Genomic DNA, 15,327 nt, shown 5'->3' with positions numbered 1-15,327 from the left:
AAAATAAAATAAATCCAGCTGCTGAGGAATGAGTTGTAGCTGCAAATGTGTCAGGTTCAAAGAGGGGATGAAAATGTGGTTCATGCACCCAGCCTAAAGTACTATCCTGCTTGCCTCCTCCTGCCTCCCCTTCTACTCAATTAAAACTTATCTAAGTTAGTACAGAAGCTGTTTACAACTCCTGGCAGCTTGCTGTATTCTGTGTTCTCATGTCAGGTAAAGGAAAGGCTGCAGCAAATGGGCCCATTCCAGCCTATGAACATCTTCCTGCGACAGGAGATCGATAGAATGCAGAGGATTATTGCTCTGGTGCGGAACACTCTGACAGACCTCAAACTTGCCATTGATGGGACCATCATCATGAGCGAGAACCTCAGAGATGCTTTGGATTGTATGTACGATGCAAGGATTCCTGAACGCTGGAGGAAGGTTGGTGGGACTATTTCCTTCACTGGGAAAAAAAAAATTGTGTTAGATCATCAATCTTCTGCACTAAATATGCTGTATTTAGTCATCATGTGCTCCAGAGCATCTAAACATGCATACACTTCTGAAATGGACTCTTTATGACTGACTTTATGACTCATTTTGCCCTACCTGAAGAGGAAGAGGAGTTTGGATTTGATATCCTGCTTTATCACTACCCAAAGGAGTCTCAAAGTGGCTAACAGTCTCCTTTCCCTTCCTCCCCCACAACAAACACTCTGTGAGTGGGGCTGAGAGACTTCAGAGAAGTGTGACTAGCCCAAGGTCACCCAGCAGCTGCATGTGGAGGAGCGGAGACGCGAACCTGGTTCCCCAGATTATGAGTCCACCGCTCTTAACCACTACACCACACTGGACAGCATGGTTGTATCTTATGCAGTGCCGGATTTATGTATAAGCTAAACAAGCTATAGCCTAGGGCCCCACTCTCTTGGGGGCCCCCAAAAAAATTAAAGGAAAAAAAACACCTGGATGTACATTTCCAAAATATAAGATAAAAAAACAAATAAAATAAAACCTACATATTGCAACAGTGTTTTGTGTTGTGTAGGCTCCTGTGATGTAAGTAATGGGCCCTGTCTGCTAGCCTGCTCCCTAAAATATCACTTCTTCTTAATTGTATTTCAGTTCAACAATTACTTACAATACATATTTTGTTATGTGCAAATGGCTTTAGATACGTATTAGGTCCATAAATTACCATATAGCATACATTCAACACAAAAAACAGCGACAATTTGTTGTTGACAAAGGGCAGCTCGACATATAAAGGACCCCATTACCTTCAGTAGCTATGGGCCTCATCAAACCTAAATCTGTCCCTGATCTTATGCCACTCTGAATCCTAGATCACACGGGAGGGATGGTAAAATGTGATTTCCCCTCCCCCACATTGTTCCTCTCAGATCAATTCAGTGTCTGTAGAGTCTACAGCAGGAAGGTAAAACCTGAAGCCATCCAGATGTTTCTAGACTATATCTCCCAATTGGCCAGGTTGACTGAAGCTAATGGCGTTCAACATCTGAAGAGTTATATGTTCCCAATCCCTGTTCTACAACGATTTTTTAAAACGTACTTAACACATGGACAGCACAATCTTATAAATCCACTTGGCCTAATTCTCAAAGAGGTGGTAAATCTTTTTTCTGGACTGTACCGCTTTAGACTAAAGGTGAGATCTCACATGATTTAATGTTCCTCCATACAGGGAGAAGGATCCAAACCTAGCCTCCTTCCTGACAGCTTGTTTTCTATTAGTTACACAAAACAAATGAAATACTGTGAAAATCCCTGAAATGAGAAGTAATCGACTAGAAATATTATCTTATAGAATTAAACTAAGTAACAAAAATCAAAAAGTTTAAGGAAAAAATTAGAAAAACCTAGAATTGAATAAAGCCTTAATGGGATGTTGGCTTCAAACCTTGTTTCACTGAACTATTCAGTTTCCTCAGAAGGAAATAGAGAAAACATAAACCTTAAATGATTTTAAACAAACTCAAGAACAGGGTTGAAACGCTCCCCTGAGATTACAAAAAAGGTTTGAAAACCTAAATGGCAAGTTTTAGACACAGCCCTATTTAAAGAAAGCCAAGCAGTAGTAATAAGGAGTTGAGGACTCGGCTGTGAAAACTCTAGTATTGCCTTTCCAAAAAGGTTTAAAAAAACCTACTGTATTTTTCGCTCCATAAGGTGCACCTGATGATAAGGTGCACCTAGTTTCTAAAGGGGAATTCTAGAAAAATAATATTATTTAAAGGGAGCGCTGAGCAGAGCCTGTATGCATTCCAGGCTTTTCCGCAGAAGCCCGCAGAAGCCACACGCTTTTTAAAGGGGCTGCGCAGCTTCTACTGGCTTTTCTAGGAGGTGGGGGAATTCCCCCATCTCCCGCAGAAGCCCGCAGAAGCCGTACGCTCTTTAAAGGGGCTGCGCGGCTTCTACTGGCTTTATTACAAGGTGGGAGAAGGGACTGATGCGGCCAGTCAGTCCCTTCTCCCTCCTGAGGAAAAGCCTGCAAAAGCCGCACGGAGCTTGTGTGCGGCTCTTGGGGGTTTTCTCACCTGCCTCCCCCCTGCATTTGCTCCATAAGAAGCACACACATTTCCCCTTGCTTTTTAGGAGGGAAAAAGTGCGTCCGATGGAGCAAAAAATACGGTACATAGCACAAATTCAAAGAAAGGAATACAAGATAAGCTGTTTTAGATTTTAAACAAACTCAAGAACAGGTCTGAAACGCTCCTTTGGTCTAGATGTGACTGCTGATGTTAAAGACATTTCAAATTTGAAGTGGTACAAGTCTGACACAACTTTCTGCTCTTGATGATTTGGTCTGCAAAGTTGTGTTGCAAAAGGAATGGGGGACCTGTGGGCCTCCAGTTATTGATAGACTACAACTCCCAATTGTCCCCTAACATAAGTCGTATGAGGTAGGACTGATGCAAGCTGTAATCAGACAATATTTGGAGGGTCACAGGTCCCTTATCCCCGTGTTTGTTAGAGGTTTGGTGAGAAGTAGGCCTTGGAATCTAAATTCTATGATCATCTTTTGGGACATGGCTGTGGCCTTTACATCATCAAAACATTGCTTTGTCTCTCTTTCTAGGCATCTTGGGCTTCCAGCACTCTTGGATTTTGGTTTACTGAGCTTCTTGAAAGGAATCGGCAGTTTCACTGTTGGATTTTTGAAGGGCGACCAAACTGCTTTTGGATGACAGGGTTTTTCAACCCGCAAGGATTTTTAACTGCAATGAGACAGGTTATAGAAAGCCTTTAAAATATCGTGTGTGTGTGTGTGTGTGTGTGTGTGTGTGTGCATTTTTCATGTTCATGTTTTTCTTACCATCTGAAATGGATAGTAACAGAAATAATATCTGTTCATATGCAAAGAATTGCTTTTGCCTCCTGAAAGCATATGGTATCCACCAAGGAATTATAGGAAGTGTGGTTATACCCCACATTATGGATGGATCTGTCAATATCAGTTCTCTGTTTCCCATGTGTCCATTCTTTAAATCAGTTCTGCACAGTTTGAAGCAAATTGCGATTTGTTTTTTTTAAAAAAAGATCTGTATGGAAATTCTTCAGCATTTTAACATAATTTTTTTTTCACAAACAAATATTTGTATGCAGTTTTGACTAACGTACACATTTTTGCAAACAATTTATCCTAATATAATGGCTGCTTACCTCTCTCCACGGTGAGTGGCAGTTGTGGTCCGCCGCATCTCCACCTTTCCCTGTGGAGCCTTGCCATTTTTCCAGCAGCTGTTGCTGCCCCTCCACAATTCAAATTGCCCTATCCGTGGCAGCCCGGGGGGCGGGGTTTGGGGGAGCAGACCTGAGGAACCCAGTCTTCCCTCAGGTCCACTCCCTGGGCATAAAAGTAGGCCAAAGCTGCCCACAGCAATGCAGTCGGCAAGGAGAGAGGCATTCCATTCTGTTGTGACTGTTATTCCAGTAACTGTCATTTTTGACTGCATTCTGCTTCTGTCTGTGTGTTTGTGAGAGAGGGAGAAGGGCTGCTGAGAGAGGCTTCTCAGGATACTGCTGAGGACAGTGCTGTGAAACAAGACAGTGAAACAGACAGAGGAAGATCCCTAAATGTTAATAGGGAGAAACCTGTGCAGGATCTCTCTGTAAGGAACAAAGAGAGTGTTGCTGAGGTGAAAGTAAAGAATCTTTCATAAGAAACTGTAAGACCCGAATGAGGTAAAACTCTGGTGTAAGTCTTAACACAGTTTTGTTTATAAGTCTTAAGTAAGTAGACTTCAGTCTACAATTCAAGTGAGAATATACCCATGCTGGAATAAGCACGAGATTGCAAATATATTTTTTTTCCAGTTAGATGTTTATGAAAGTAAAGTCATTTTGAATACAAAGAGCCTGGACATTATTATAGTCTTTACAAAGACGCTATCAATCAACAAGAAGAGTTATTTAACTTCCCAGCTGTAAGCTACTCTGCTACTTTTCATATCATCAAAATTTATTTATATAATATATACATAACACTTTGTAGATTGCTGGACTACAGCTTCCATCATCCCATGCCATGCACCGTGCTGGCAGTGGCTGATGGGAGAAGCAGCCCAACACCATCTGAAGAACCACAGGTATTCGCTTCTCGTTCTTTCGAGGTTGCTTCAGCCTGTGATTTCCACAGGGACATGGGGGGTTCTGTTTACGTGATGATTAAGTAATTAAAAGTCTACTTTGTGAAACTGGATTAACTCTTGGTCCCTCCAGGAAATACTCAAATTAGCTCGCTTTTTACTTCTGGGTTCTGTTAACTGCCTTTTCCGGATCAGACTTGACATGCCTTGCTTCTGGGTTGCAGGGCAAGGAAACTGATAATCAGGTGTCAGTGTCCCTCTGAGCCTGTCAAGTTTCCCTCAGCTTGTAAGGCAGATAGAAATTTAATGAAATGTTTGAGTGTCTGTAAGGAATGTTGATGTGCAATGTGGGGAAAATGATTTATTAGGAGACGAACACCTTGACTAAGCCTCAGAGGGAAAAGAGAGGAATGTGTGAGCTACGGTAAATGGGACTTCACCTGGCCCTATTGATTGGTCTGAAGTTATGTAATGCCTTTGCCTGTTGAAATCTATGGTCTCCACCTTTCAGCTGCTGCTGTGTTGCTTTTTACAGGAAATTACCCGAGCGAACAAGGGATGGGCACTTGACAGCGTAGTTCTGTGCAATGAGGTCACCAAGTGGATGAAGGATGACATCACAGCTCCTCCCTCTGAGGGCGTCTATGTCTATGGCCTCTATCTAGAAGGAGCCGGATGGGACAAAAGGAACATGAAACTAATAGAATCAAAGCCCAAGGTCCTCTTCGAACTGATGCCCGTGATAAGGATATATGCAGAAAACAACAGTGAGTATTAAGTCGATACAGTGGTACCTCAGGTTAAGTACTTAATTCGTTCCGGAGATCCTTACTTAACCTGAAACTGTTCTTAACCTGAAGGACCACTTTAGCTAATGGGGCCTCCTGCTGCCGCCGTGCCGCTGGAGCATGATTTCTGTTCTCATCCTGAAGCAGAGTTCTTAACCTGAAGCACTATTTCTGGGTTAGCGGAGTCTGTAACCTGAAGTGTATGTAACCTGAAGTACCACTGTACTGGTACATCAGAATATGGAAACCTTTAAATTTGTGGCAGTGTCTGCCCATTATCTCATGGCTGACAGATTTCATGGGATGGCTGAGCTGTCAGTCAAATGATAGTGAGTTATGATGTCTTCCTCCAAGGACCAGTTTAGATGCTTCCTCTCCTGAATGCAGACAGCTGAAAAGTCTTATTTGAGGTGCTGACTTACTAAGAAGTAGCCCTTACTACATATAGTATTGCCAAATGGTGTGTCAACTCTTTGCACCAGTGTATCCCTGGCATCAGTAGCGCTAGCATGCCTGCTTTATGGCCTCGCTCACAAAGGAACTAGGACACTGCTAAGAAGGGTGAGAGAATGGATTAATAATGCAACATCTTGCTCACGTTCAAGACCTGACCTGCATCTGTATACAATGAGCCAAGATCAGAACTGCAGTCAGAAGGGCTTACAGTGGTACCTCGGGTTAAGTACTTAATTCGTTCTAGAGGTCTGTTCTTAACCTGAAACTGTTCTTAACCTGAAGCACCACTTTAGCTAATGGGGCCTCCTGCTGCTGCCACGCCGCCGGAGCACAATTTCTGTTCTCATCCTGAAGCAAAGTTCTTAACCTGAAGCACTATTTCTGGGTTAGCAGAGTCTGTATACTGAAGCGCATGTAACCGGAGGTACCACTGCACTAGGATCAAGCAGAAGAACCCTCTGCAGGGTTCTGTGAGCGTCCCTAAGTTGTTCTGGGTTCAGAGCTAGTTATTCCTTCAATATCGCCTTCCTTCCCGTGAACATAGGTCTGCTACAATAAGAAAGCACATGCACTAAAAATAAAAATGGTAAGTCCCCCTTGAAAACAGGGAAAAGTGTGTGTGTGGTGTGTGTGTGTGTGTGTGTGTGTGTAGCCTCTAGGTGCACATAAATGTATCTATCGAGCTCATAATTACATTTGAAATACCTTCTTCAGGGGCACTTGCAAGCACAAGCAACTGGAGTCATTGGCCTTCATTTTTTTTCTTTTTGCAAAAGATTCTGCAAAACCCACATCTTTTGTTCCAGATGGATTAATTATCATAATTGCCACCATCTGGTTCTGTGTTTATAATTAGTAATGCAGAAAAGGAACCCCTCTCCATTCATGAGCACAGAGCCCGTGCATATAGCCGGCTAGGCCTCCCGCTGGGTCTTCTATTTCACTCACACGCTAAGGTCACTTGGTTATTTGTTTCATCCTGCCAAGAGGTAAGGATGACTTCACCACATGTTAGGAACAAAATGCAGGGTAATTGGTCATCTTGGTTTGTACAGCAAAGGGGAAAGTTCTTAAACCATTGTTTCAGTACTTTGGCCATGAATTCAAAAGGAGAGTCCGCTGTAGAGGAGGAAACGAATGTCATACTCCTTGAAACGATAGTCTTGCATGCCACTATCCTATCTCTGTATCTATCTATCTGTCTATGTATCTATCTATGCAAATTGTGTGGATTAGAGAACAATAGTGTTGTAGTCTCGTTGCCGAGCAACAGTGTGCAGAGCTCAGTGGAGTGGAAGACCAGCCCACCAGAAGGGTCTCTGAGTTGGCAGAGTCAGCATCCAAAGTCAGTCCAGTCCTAGGGTCAGGTGAACAGCAATCCACGTGTTCGGACGGTCTAGGGGTCAGGGAATCTGATGATCAAGGTTCAAGATGAGCAGGAAGCAGCAAGTTAGGACCGGGAACTACAAGTGTTTCCAGTATCTGACTGCTGCTGGAAGCTCTGCTTAAGAAGGCTGAAGCCAGCTGGTTCTCATCAGCACCTTCTCTGTGTACTTGAAGGCTGATCAGCTGAAGGTGGAGCCACTCTGCCTTCTTCCCCCTTCAGGATGTCATTCAGCAGGTGAAACTGACTCCTGGCCCATGAAACTCTGTCGTTGTGGAATATACTATTGTGCACTGGTTGTAGATGCAACACTGCTTAGCCCTTCTGAATTCTATGGACCTAAGCATTTACAAGGGATGCGGGTGGTGCTGTGGGTTAAACCACAGAGCCTAGGACTTGCCGATCAGAAGGTCGGCGGTTCAAACCCCCTGACGGGGTGAGCTCCCGTTGCTCGGTCCCTGCTCCTGCCAACCTAGCAGTTCGAAAGCACATCAAAGTGCAAGTAGATAAATAGGTACCACTCCAGTGGGAAGGTAAACGGCATTTCCGTGCGCTGCTCTGGTTCTCCAGAAGCGGCTTAGTCATGCTGGCCACATGACCCGGAAGCTGTACGCCAGCTCCCTCGGCCAATAAAGCGAGATGAGTGCTGCAACCCCAGAGTCGGTCATGACTGGACCTAATGGTCAGGGGTCCCTTTACCTTTAAGCATTTACAACTGGGAATAAGATTGGACTATATGTTAGTGTGCCCTACTTTTTTTCCCCTGGAAGCCCTAGATCTTTCAACCAGAGCCAGGTGCTAAAGGCAAATAGTTAGAATAAAAGAACAGGGTGTTTTTTTACCTTACCAGCCTTTCTAAAAAATATTCTACTCCAGGACTTCCCCAAGTTTTCTTTGCTTCAGCACCCTTGTTTCAGGGGATACAGCCACCTTCTTTGTTGCTGCCATTTCTAAACAACTGAGAATCAGAAAGTCTTGTCAGTCTCCTAGAGATCTGCCAGCAGATCCTGATCTATGTTCTGCCCACCTGCCCTGGTGTATTTATTTGTAAGTACGGTATATTTTCCCTGAATCGCGCATGTCCATTTTCAGGATTAAGACCAAGCACAGATGGCAGAAGAAGTTTGCTTGGTGTGAGCAGAAGAACAAAAAGACCCTTGGTCTCAGTAGGCCAACAGAAGTGCCTCATGCTCCCTTCTCCTTTTGCCAACTGCAGGGGTGGGCTTGGTTGCCAAGACACTCTGGGCTGGAAGGAAAGGGGCCAAGTGACACTTGGTCCAAGAAGGCTGATGCTCCTTTCCCCCTCTGCCAGATGCTGGGTGGCTTTCCTGGCAATGACTTGAAGTGTATTGGCCAATAAACAGGAAGTAGCTAATAAGCATGGATTTATGCATTGACTTTTGGGAGGCTAGATCAGCTTTATAAGCCATAATGGCACCCAGGGATAGGAAGTGAAGAGTAAAAAAACTTGTTAATGTGCTAAAGGAAAATCCAAAATATCAGAAGAGAGATGGGAACCATTATGCATTCTTTCATGGTTTAATTTAAATGATTATTATTATTATTATTTTAAAAAAGAAGGAATGTCAATCTGCTTAAAATCAACTTTTCACTCTTGCAAGAATATATACTGGGGAGGCTACAAGTTGTAACCAGGTCGGCTGGAGCTAGTCTTGACAGCTAAATGTACGGAATTTGGATCTGCTTCAGCAAGCAAGTCAAAAGATTGAAAGAGCAACTTTAGAAGTGAAGAGAAGGACCTCTGGGGTTCATGTAGGAAGGAAGCAGCTGTCAAAATGGTTTGTGGGTTGGAGAGATGGACACCCAAAGCCCAGGCTGCTTGGCATTGTAGAGTTCAGCCTGTGTTGCTTGCCTGAAAGCAGTCAGTTTGGTTTGAGAAATAAAATGAAGCATGAAAGAAATATAAAAGCTGTGAAGGGCACAGTCTTGTGGACTATTTTCCTACTTTTTCTTTTTAGCGCAGTCAGCTCTGTGGCTAAGGCTGTTTGCTTAACGGAGATTATTAGAGGTAAGCAAGCATCTCAGGTATGAGTTGCAGCTATGTGAGGGGCTTGAATATTGCAAGACTCTTGCGGGGTCCCTCTCAGAAGCAGGAAGTGGGGTTTGCCCCCACCACAATCAAGTTTCCAAGTGTGGCATTTTATATTTTCCTCATAAGAGTGAACAGCAGTCATTTGGGGGGGGCGGGGAGTTAATATGTGTACCTGGCAACATTGCTGACATATTGATAAATCTGCCCATGTCAGGATAAGATTGAGCCCCTGGATCTTATAAATTCTGGTTGCTTCCAGACTCTTCCTATTTTTGAGTGGGGGTCAATTCGATCCTGGTAAATTTTGGTTGTGCAGTTGTAGTTGCTTGCACAACGATCCTGCTTTTCCCCAAAACTGGATTTTTTGCAGTAAGGAAGGTCAAGGGGAAATGCACTGGGATGCAGTGACATCTAATCTCCCCGCAAACAAATCAGAACAAATGCTCATTAAATAGTCAACATTGTCTAATCCCCTTGCAAACAAATCAGGATGGATGTGCAGTAAAGAGGCCATCTGGAAGCAAAGCAAACCTTTCCCTAAAGGGTTTGGTCACTGTCTTTGTTTCTAACTTCCTTAGTGCTCAAAACTGCAGTCAGAGACCAACAACCTGATCCAATGTAGAAGTGAACGTGGGTGGCGCTGTGGTGTAAACCACTGAGCCTTGGGCTTGCCGAACAGAAGGGCGGCGGTTCAAATCCCCGTGACGGGGTGAGCTCCCGTTGCTCGGTCCCTGCTCCCGCCAACATAGCAGTCCGAAAGCAGGCAAAGTGCAAGTAGATAAATAGGTACCGCTCTGGTGGGAAGGTAAACGGTGTTTCCGTGCGCTGCTCTGGTTTCGCCAGAAGCGGCTTAGTCATGCTGGCCACATGACCCGGAAGAACTGTCTGCGGACAAACATCGGCTCCCTCAGCCAGTAAAGCGAGATGAGCGCCGCAACCCCAGAGTCGTTTGTGACTGGACTTAACTATCAGGGGTCCTTTACCTTGACCTCTTAAGCCCACTGAAATAAGTCTGCATCAGATGAGTCTGAATATTACCTGTTGGTTATAGGAAGGATCTTCAGGACTGCAAAGAGGGGCATTTAACTAGAGTTTGGAGTTCTGCTATAGACTTAAATTTAACTATTTGCTAGAAATTCCTTGGTTTGCAGTTTTAAAAGCAGTACTTTTAAAATAGTTTTGCTGCTGCGTGTTTCTGGAGAGGAATTTCATGCCATATTGGAAAAGATCTGCATCGAATGGTGCCTAGACACCATTTGCTTACAGTAGCTACATAAAAGAAGGTGCCCATTGTGGCTTCTCAAAAGTAGTGTTGATGCCAACTCCCTTCAGACAATGTACGTGAGGTCTCTGACCTTCAATTTGTGGAGGGCTTTAAATATAGGAATGGTGATGTGCTATAGAAGGGGTGTAGGGACATGAGTGGCACTGTGGTCTAAACCACTGAGCCTCTTGGGCTTGCCAATATGAAGGTCGGCGGTTCAAATCCCTGTGACGGGGTGAGCTCCCGTTGCTCTGTCCCAGCTCCTGCCAACTTAGCAGTTTGAAAACACACCAGCGCAAGTAGATAAATAGGTACCACTGTGGCGGGAAGGTAAATGGTATTTCTGTGCACTCTGGTTTCTGTCACGGTGTTCCGTTGCACCAAAAGTCATGCTGGCCACATGACCCAGAAAGCTGTATGTGGACAAATGTTGGCCGATAAAGCGAGATGAGCACCGCAACCCCAGAGTCGGCCACGACTGGACCTAATGGTCAGGAGTCCCTTTACCTTTATAGAAGGGGTGGAGTTTGCAAATTTTCCTCTGCTCCCCCTTGTATGATTGTATTCCTGTAAGGGGAAAGAACAAGGAACTGATGTTAAATCTTGACACATCCAAGCCCAACGTTCTTGTTGCTGCATTTCGGTGGGAATTTTCTCTTTAAATTGGAAGTTCCAGATAGGACACCGATTTTAATTTCATATGGTTTTTTTTTCCTATAAGATGTTTGCTCTATTCATAGCCCTATGACAATGAAGTGTTTTCTTCCTTCATCTCCCTAGCCTCGAGAGATCCACGCTTGTACTCCTGCCCAATCTACAAAAAACCCGTTCGGACAGATCTGAATTATATCGCCGCAGTGGACCTCCGGACCACGCAACCTCCTGAGCATTGGATATTGCGTGGAGTTGCCCTTCTGTGTGATGTCAAGTAATGTTAAGAGAACACTTGCATGTTCTTAAACTGTTGCCCCCCCCACCCACCCGAGGCTTTTAGAACAGCCTTTTCCCTTCACATTCTTCATTTGAACATCCACATCACAAGGAAATAGCTAGGTGACTGGTCACAGGGTTGATTGTTGCTTTTTAAATATCAATTATATCAAGAGTATTGCTCTATTCTTCTACTTTGACTTTCTTTCAAAGGTTAACAGGCTTTATCAAATTTCCCAGAACTAGAAAGCTCGCTGAATACATGCCCTCATTTATCTCTGAGGGACTTTTTGCGTGTGTCACTGAAGTGTGCTTGTAAACATCAAGTTAAGTGACTAAGTATATACGCAGAGCAAGCTATCTGTCACTGTGACCCTCTAGTGTGATAAATAAATGGCAATTTCTATAGAGAGAAAAAAATGGAGTGCCACTTTCCACATAAAATGTACCCCCCATACGCACAGCAGTTTAAACCGAACTGTTGGCATTGTCAAGGCTGGTTTGCGATGTTTCTTCAACTAACCCAGGTTTGGGAGTCCTTTCTGGAACACTTGAAATTCAATGGGCTGCAATTCAGATAGAGCTGCAGCCCTGTTGAAATCAATCAGGAGTTAAGTTATGCACAAACAGCCTCTGGATTATACCCACTCTCCCTGACATAATTATAGGGAATGGAGTCCTTAAGCAAAGTTCTGGATTGTTGTACCAGAATTACTGAAGGCCCCAAAATGGGGAAGGGGGACGCTACCACCATCTCTTTCTGCGCTATTTTATTTTCGTATCTTCCCTCTTCATCATTCCTATCCTGTTCCCCTTTTCAAACCTTTCTCACTACTAGTGTAGTTAACATTTCATGTTTGGAGTCAGCTGAAGAGAAATGTAAATCATGCCAAGCAATTTGACTCTGTCACACTTCATGTCAAATCCTATTTCTCAGTTGTAAGCTACTGGGTGAGAGTGTCTAGAATTTGTTTCAAAGCGGCCTGGCTCAGTCTCAATGAAAGAAAAGTCCAAATCCCAAATGTGTTTTGATTATATTTTAAAACTTCCATGTATGTAAGCAGCCTGTGGATAGTAAGAAACTCATTAAAATTAATGTGCAGTGTTTTTGTTCATAGGCATCAAAATTCAAAACTTTTTTTATATGCTTCTTGTCTGTGGTTTTCCTATCTCGTTGCAGAATCAAATATTTGATAACCCTGAACTTTTTTTTAAAAATCCAAGTGGCCAGCCCTCCATTTTTCAGTGGTTCAGTATATGAGTGGCATGCATTACTTTCTAGGTTCAACCCCCAACACTTCCAGTTAGAAATAGCCTTGGACTGACTTGGGAGATTGGGAACTCTCCTTCCTTGGAGGTTTTTAAGCAGAGGTTGGCTGGCCTTCTGCCATGGATGCTTTAGCTGAGATTCTTGCATTGCAGGGGGTTAGACTAGATGACCCTTGGGGTCCCTTCCAGCCCTGTGATTCTGTGACTACAAAATGCCTCTGCCTTAAACCTTTGAGTGTTTAAGACCAGTCAATAGATAATATTGGTCAGATAGACCAGTATTCTGACTTAATATATAAGACACCTTACATATTCAGGGTAAAGCTCTGAAATGCATGGATATTGTTCAAATGTCCAGGAGCTAAACTGAGACAAGGCACGGCTGATACATGACATTTCACTGCCCTCCAGACTCCATTCTCCCTTAGCAACTGTTCAGTGATCTTCTTGATCCAAATACCTATATAAAAAACCCTAGTCTTCCCTCTCTTCCTTTAGCTGTTCCCCTATATGCAAATTCTTTCATGATTTGAACTTTTGAAACGGAATAAATATTGCAAAACACTTTCTGGAAATGTGCCTAATTGATTCAGAGTGAGTTGCTGTGTTATCTTGGCATAGAGCTTCACCTTCCTGAGGGTGAAGAATTATTGGTTCTTTTGTATTGATTAGTGATCTTTAAAGACATTGACAATGGAGAGCAGCGTAAGTTAGTCACACTTTGTACATGGATTCACTTGACACAGGACTCTGCTGGCAAAAGAAATTCTGAATGAGGACTGAAATTGAGGCAGATATAGCATAGTGCACTCCTCATTGGAAGGGGTGCTGCAGTGGTTAGCGGATATTTTCGCATCCAGAAAATATTTGCAGGTAGTAGGATGAAAGTGACTTGCATATATCACCGGAGAACATCAAGAGCTAGAGCGACCAAACAGAGGAAACACTGCTTTGTATATGAACACAAATACACAATCATGAATTTGTAGGAATCTAACATTTCCATTTATGATTATGCGCAAAAGTGAAGTCTTTACTTTTACAAAAAATGAATGCTGAAATCTGTTTTTGAACCACTGATTGTAATTGGCGTGTTGATAAGTGATTGACATTGTAGAATGCCATTTGTGTGCTTGTGGAAAGCATTTAAATACAAAGTCAAATTTATTAATATTGGAACACATTCGAAGAAGAATGTGAACAGTTTTTTGTTTATTCCAGCAGTATGGGATGTTGCAGATTTCACTGGCAAATCTGCTTTGATGGTACCAGACGAGAGCAAGTCCTTTCTAGAAAGTTTCTATTGCCTCTTTGTTATTTAGGTAGGCAGATAAGGGATTGGCAGCTCCTGTTCTAGATAACCAGACAGATGTTCTTGGTCTGCATGAGGCCTGGAGAGCTTGTGACTCACTAAGCTGAACACAACTAACCAACTATGCAAGGTGGCCCACTAAGGTCTTGGGGGAAAAGCCTGTTTGTGCCTGAGACTGCAAGAAATTGGAGGTATTAAGAACCTAACAGACCACAGCGCATGTCTGGTGTGTTGATCTGGACTTGGTGGGTCACCTGCTGTGCAAACCTGACATGCATGTAGCTCTTGGCTGCTTTCAAATTTGTTTTGCTCTCCTGCTTTCTCCATTCAGCTCCAAATACAGAGTTTGGAATAGAAAAATCAAAGTGAAGGCTGTGCTTGAGCCTGTCCACATGTGGTCTTTGAACACATTTCTTGCCTTTACTGCATTTTCTGAGCAGCACAAGGAAATCATGGAGCCCCATTCTGCACTATGCTATTTTCAAAAGCAATATATAGCTCTGATCTTTACCTTCCCTTCACCTGTGAATCACCACAAATATACGTCTAAAGTTCAGGTAGGAAATTCATTCGCCATTGAATTCTGACTGCAAAGGACCTATTTTACTCAACAATTGGGAAACCCCCCCCCCCAGGAATTGTGAGTTTATCTTGCCCTGTATGTTATGCACTGAGTGAAAATGCAATTGCTAAATATAATTGTGAGATTGAGTCCACTTTTCTTTTCAGCAAATTTGCTTTACTGTTCTCTTTACAGCTCTTCCCTTCCTTTTCCCCTTTCTGTCACCTCTTAATCTCTATTCTCACATCCTTTGCCCCATCTCAACATGAAACTTGATTTTTACTCATCTTATTTTGCCATCCTTTCCTCATTCCATGGTTCATTGTATTCTGTAGTTATCCCCCCTCCCCTTCAGGAGTTTGAAAATAGCCAAGAACAATGTGTTAAGAAGCCAGGGTTTTGCTAACTTCTTAACCGATTAAACGCTTGGTAAGTCATTGCTGGTGATACGGAATTGATCAGTTGAGTCTAATTATATGCCATCTTTTCATAGCGAGAGGTGCCCAAAAGCAGCTTACAACAAGCGTTCCAAATCTCAAAATACAGAGCATGGGGTTGGGAGAAGTCAGTTAACAAAACATATCAATAAATTCCAAAAGGACAAAAATAAACACAGAGTATATTTGATACTACAGGAGATATGAACTAGGCTTAAATACAAAGCAAAAGAAAAAGGTTGACCATAAAATTCTAGGTGCCAGTGCTGCTGCA

At 43.2% G+C, this 15,327-nt stretch overlaps 1 protein-coding gene across 1 annotated transcript in view; it reads left to right on the top strand.

The window, feature by feature from the left end:
- The window catches only part of DNAH5 (dynein axonemal heavy chain 5), a 98,549-nt gene extending 85,243 nt beyond the window's left edge, over window positions 1-13,306 (top strand). The window contains exons 43-46 of the mRNA XM_083623652.1: window positions 217-429; window positions 3,089-3,241; window positions 5,134-5,365; window positions 11,324-13,306. Of these exons, the coding sequence (XP_083479778.1) occupies window positions 217-429; window positions 3,089-3,241; window positions 5,134-5,365; window positions 11,324-11,475 (750 nt within the window). The 3' untranslated portion in view covers window positions 11,476-13,306. The remainder of the gene's footprint in view (window positions 1-216; window positions 430-3,088; window positions 3,242-5,133; window positions 5,366-11,323) is intronic.
- Window positions 13,307-15,327: the final 2,021 nt, after the last annotated feature.

Source organism: Podarcis filfolensis (genome assembly GCF_964270895.1).
Source record: "Podarcis filfolensis genome assembly, chromosome: 7".
In the NCBI taxonomy this organism is placed as follows: domain Eukaryota; kingdom Metazoa; phylum Chordata; class Lepidosauria; order Squamata; family Lacertidae; genus Podarcis; species Podarcis filfolensis.
The sequence above is the reverse complement of the archived record's forward strand: the minus strand, read 5'-3'. Positions and strand labels throughout refer to the sequence as shown.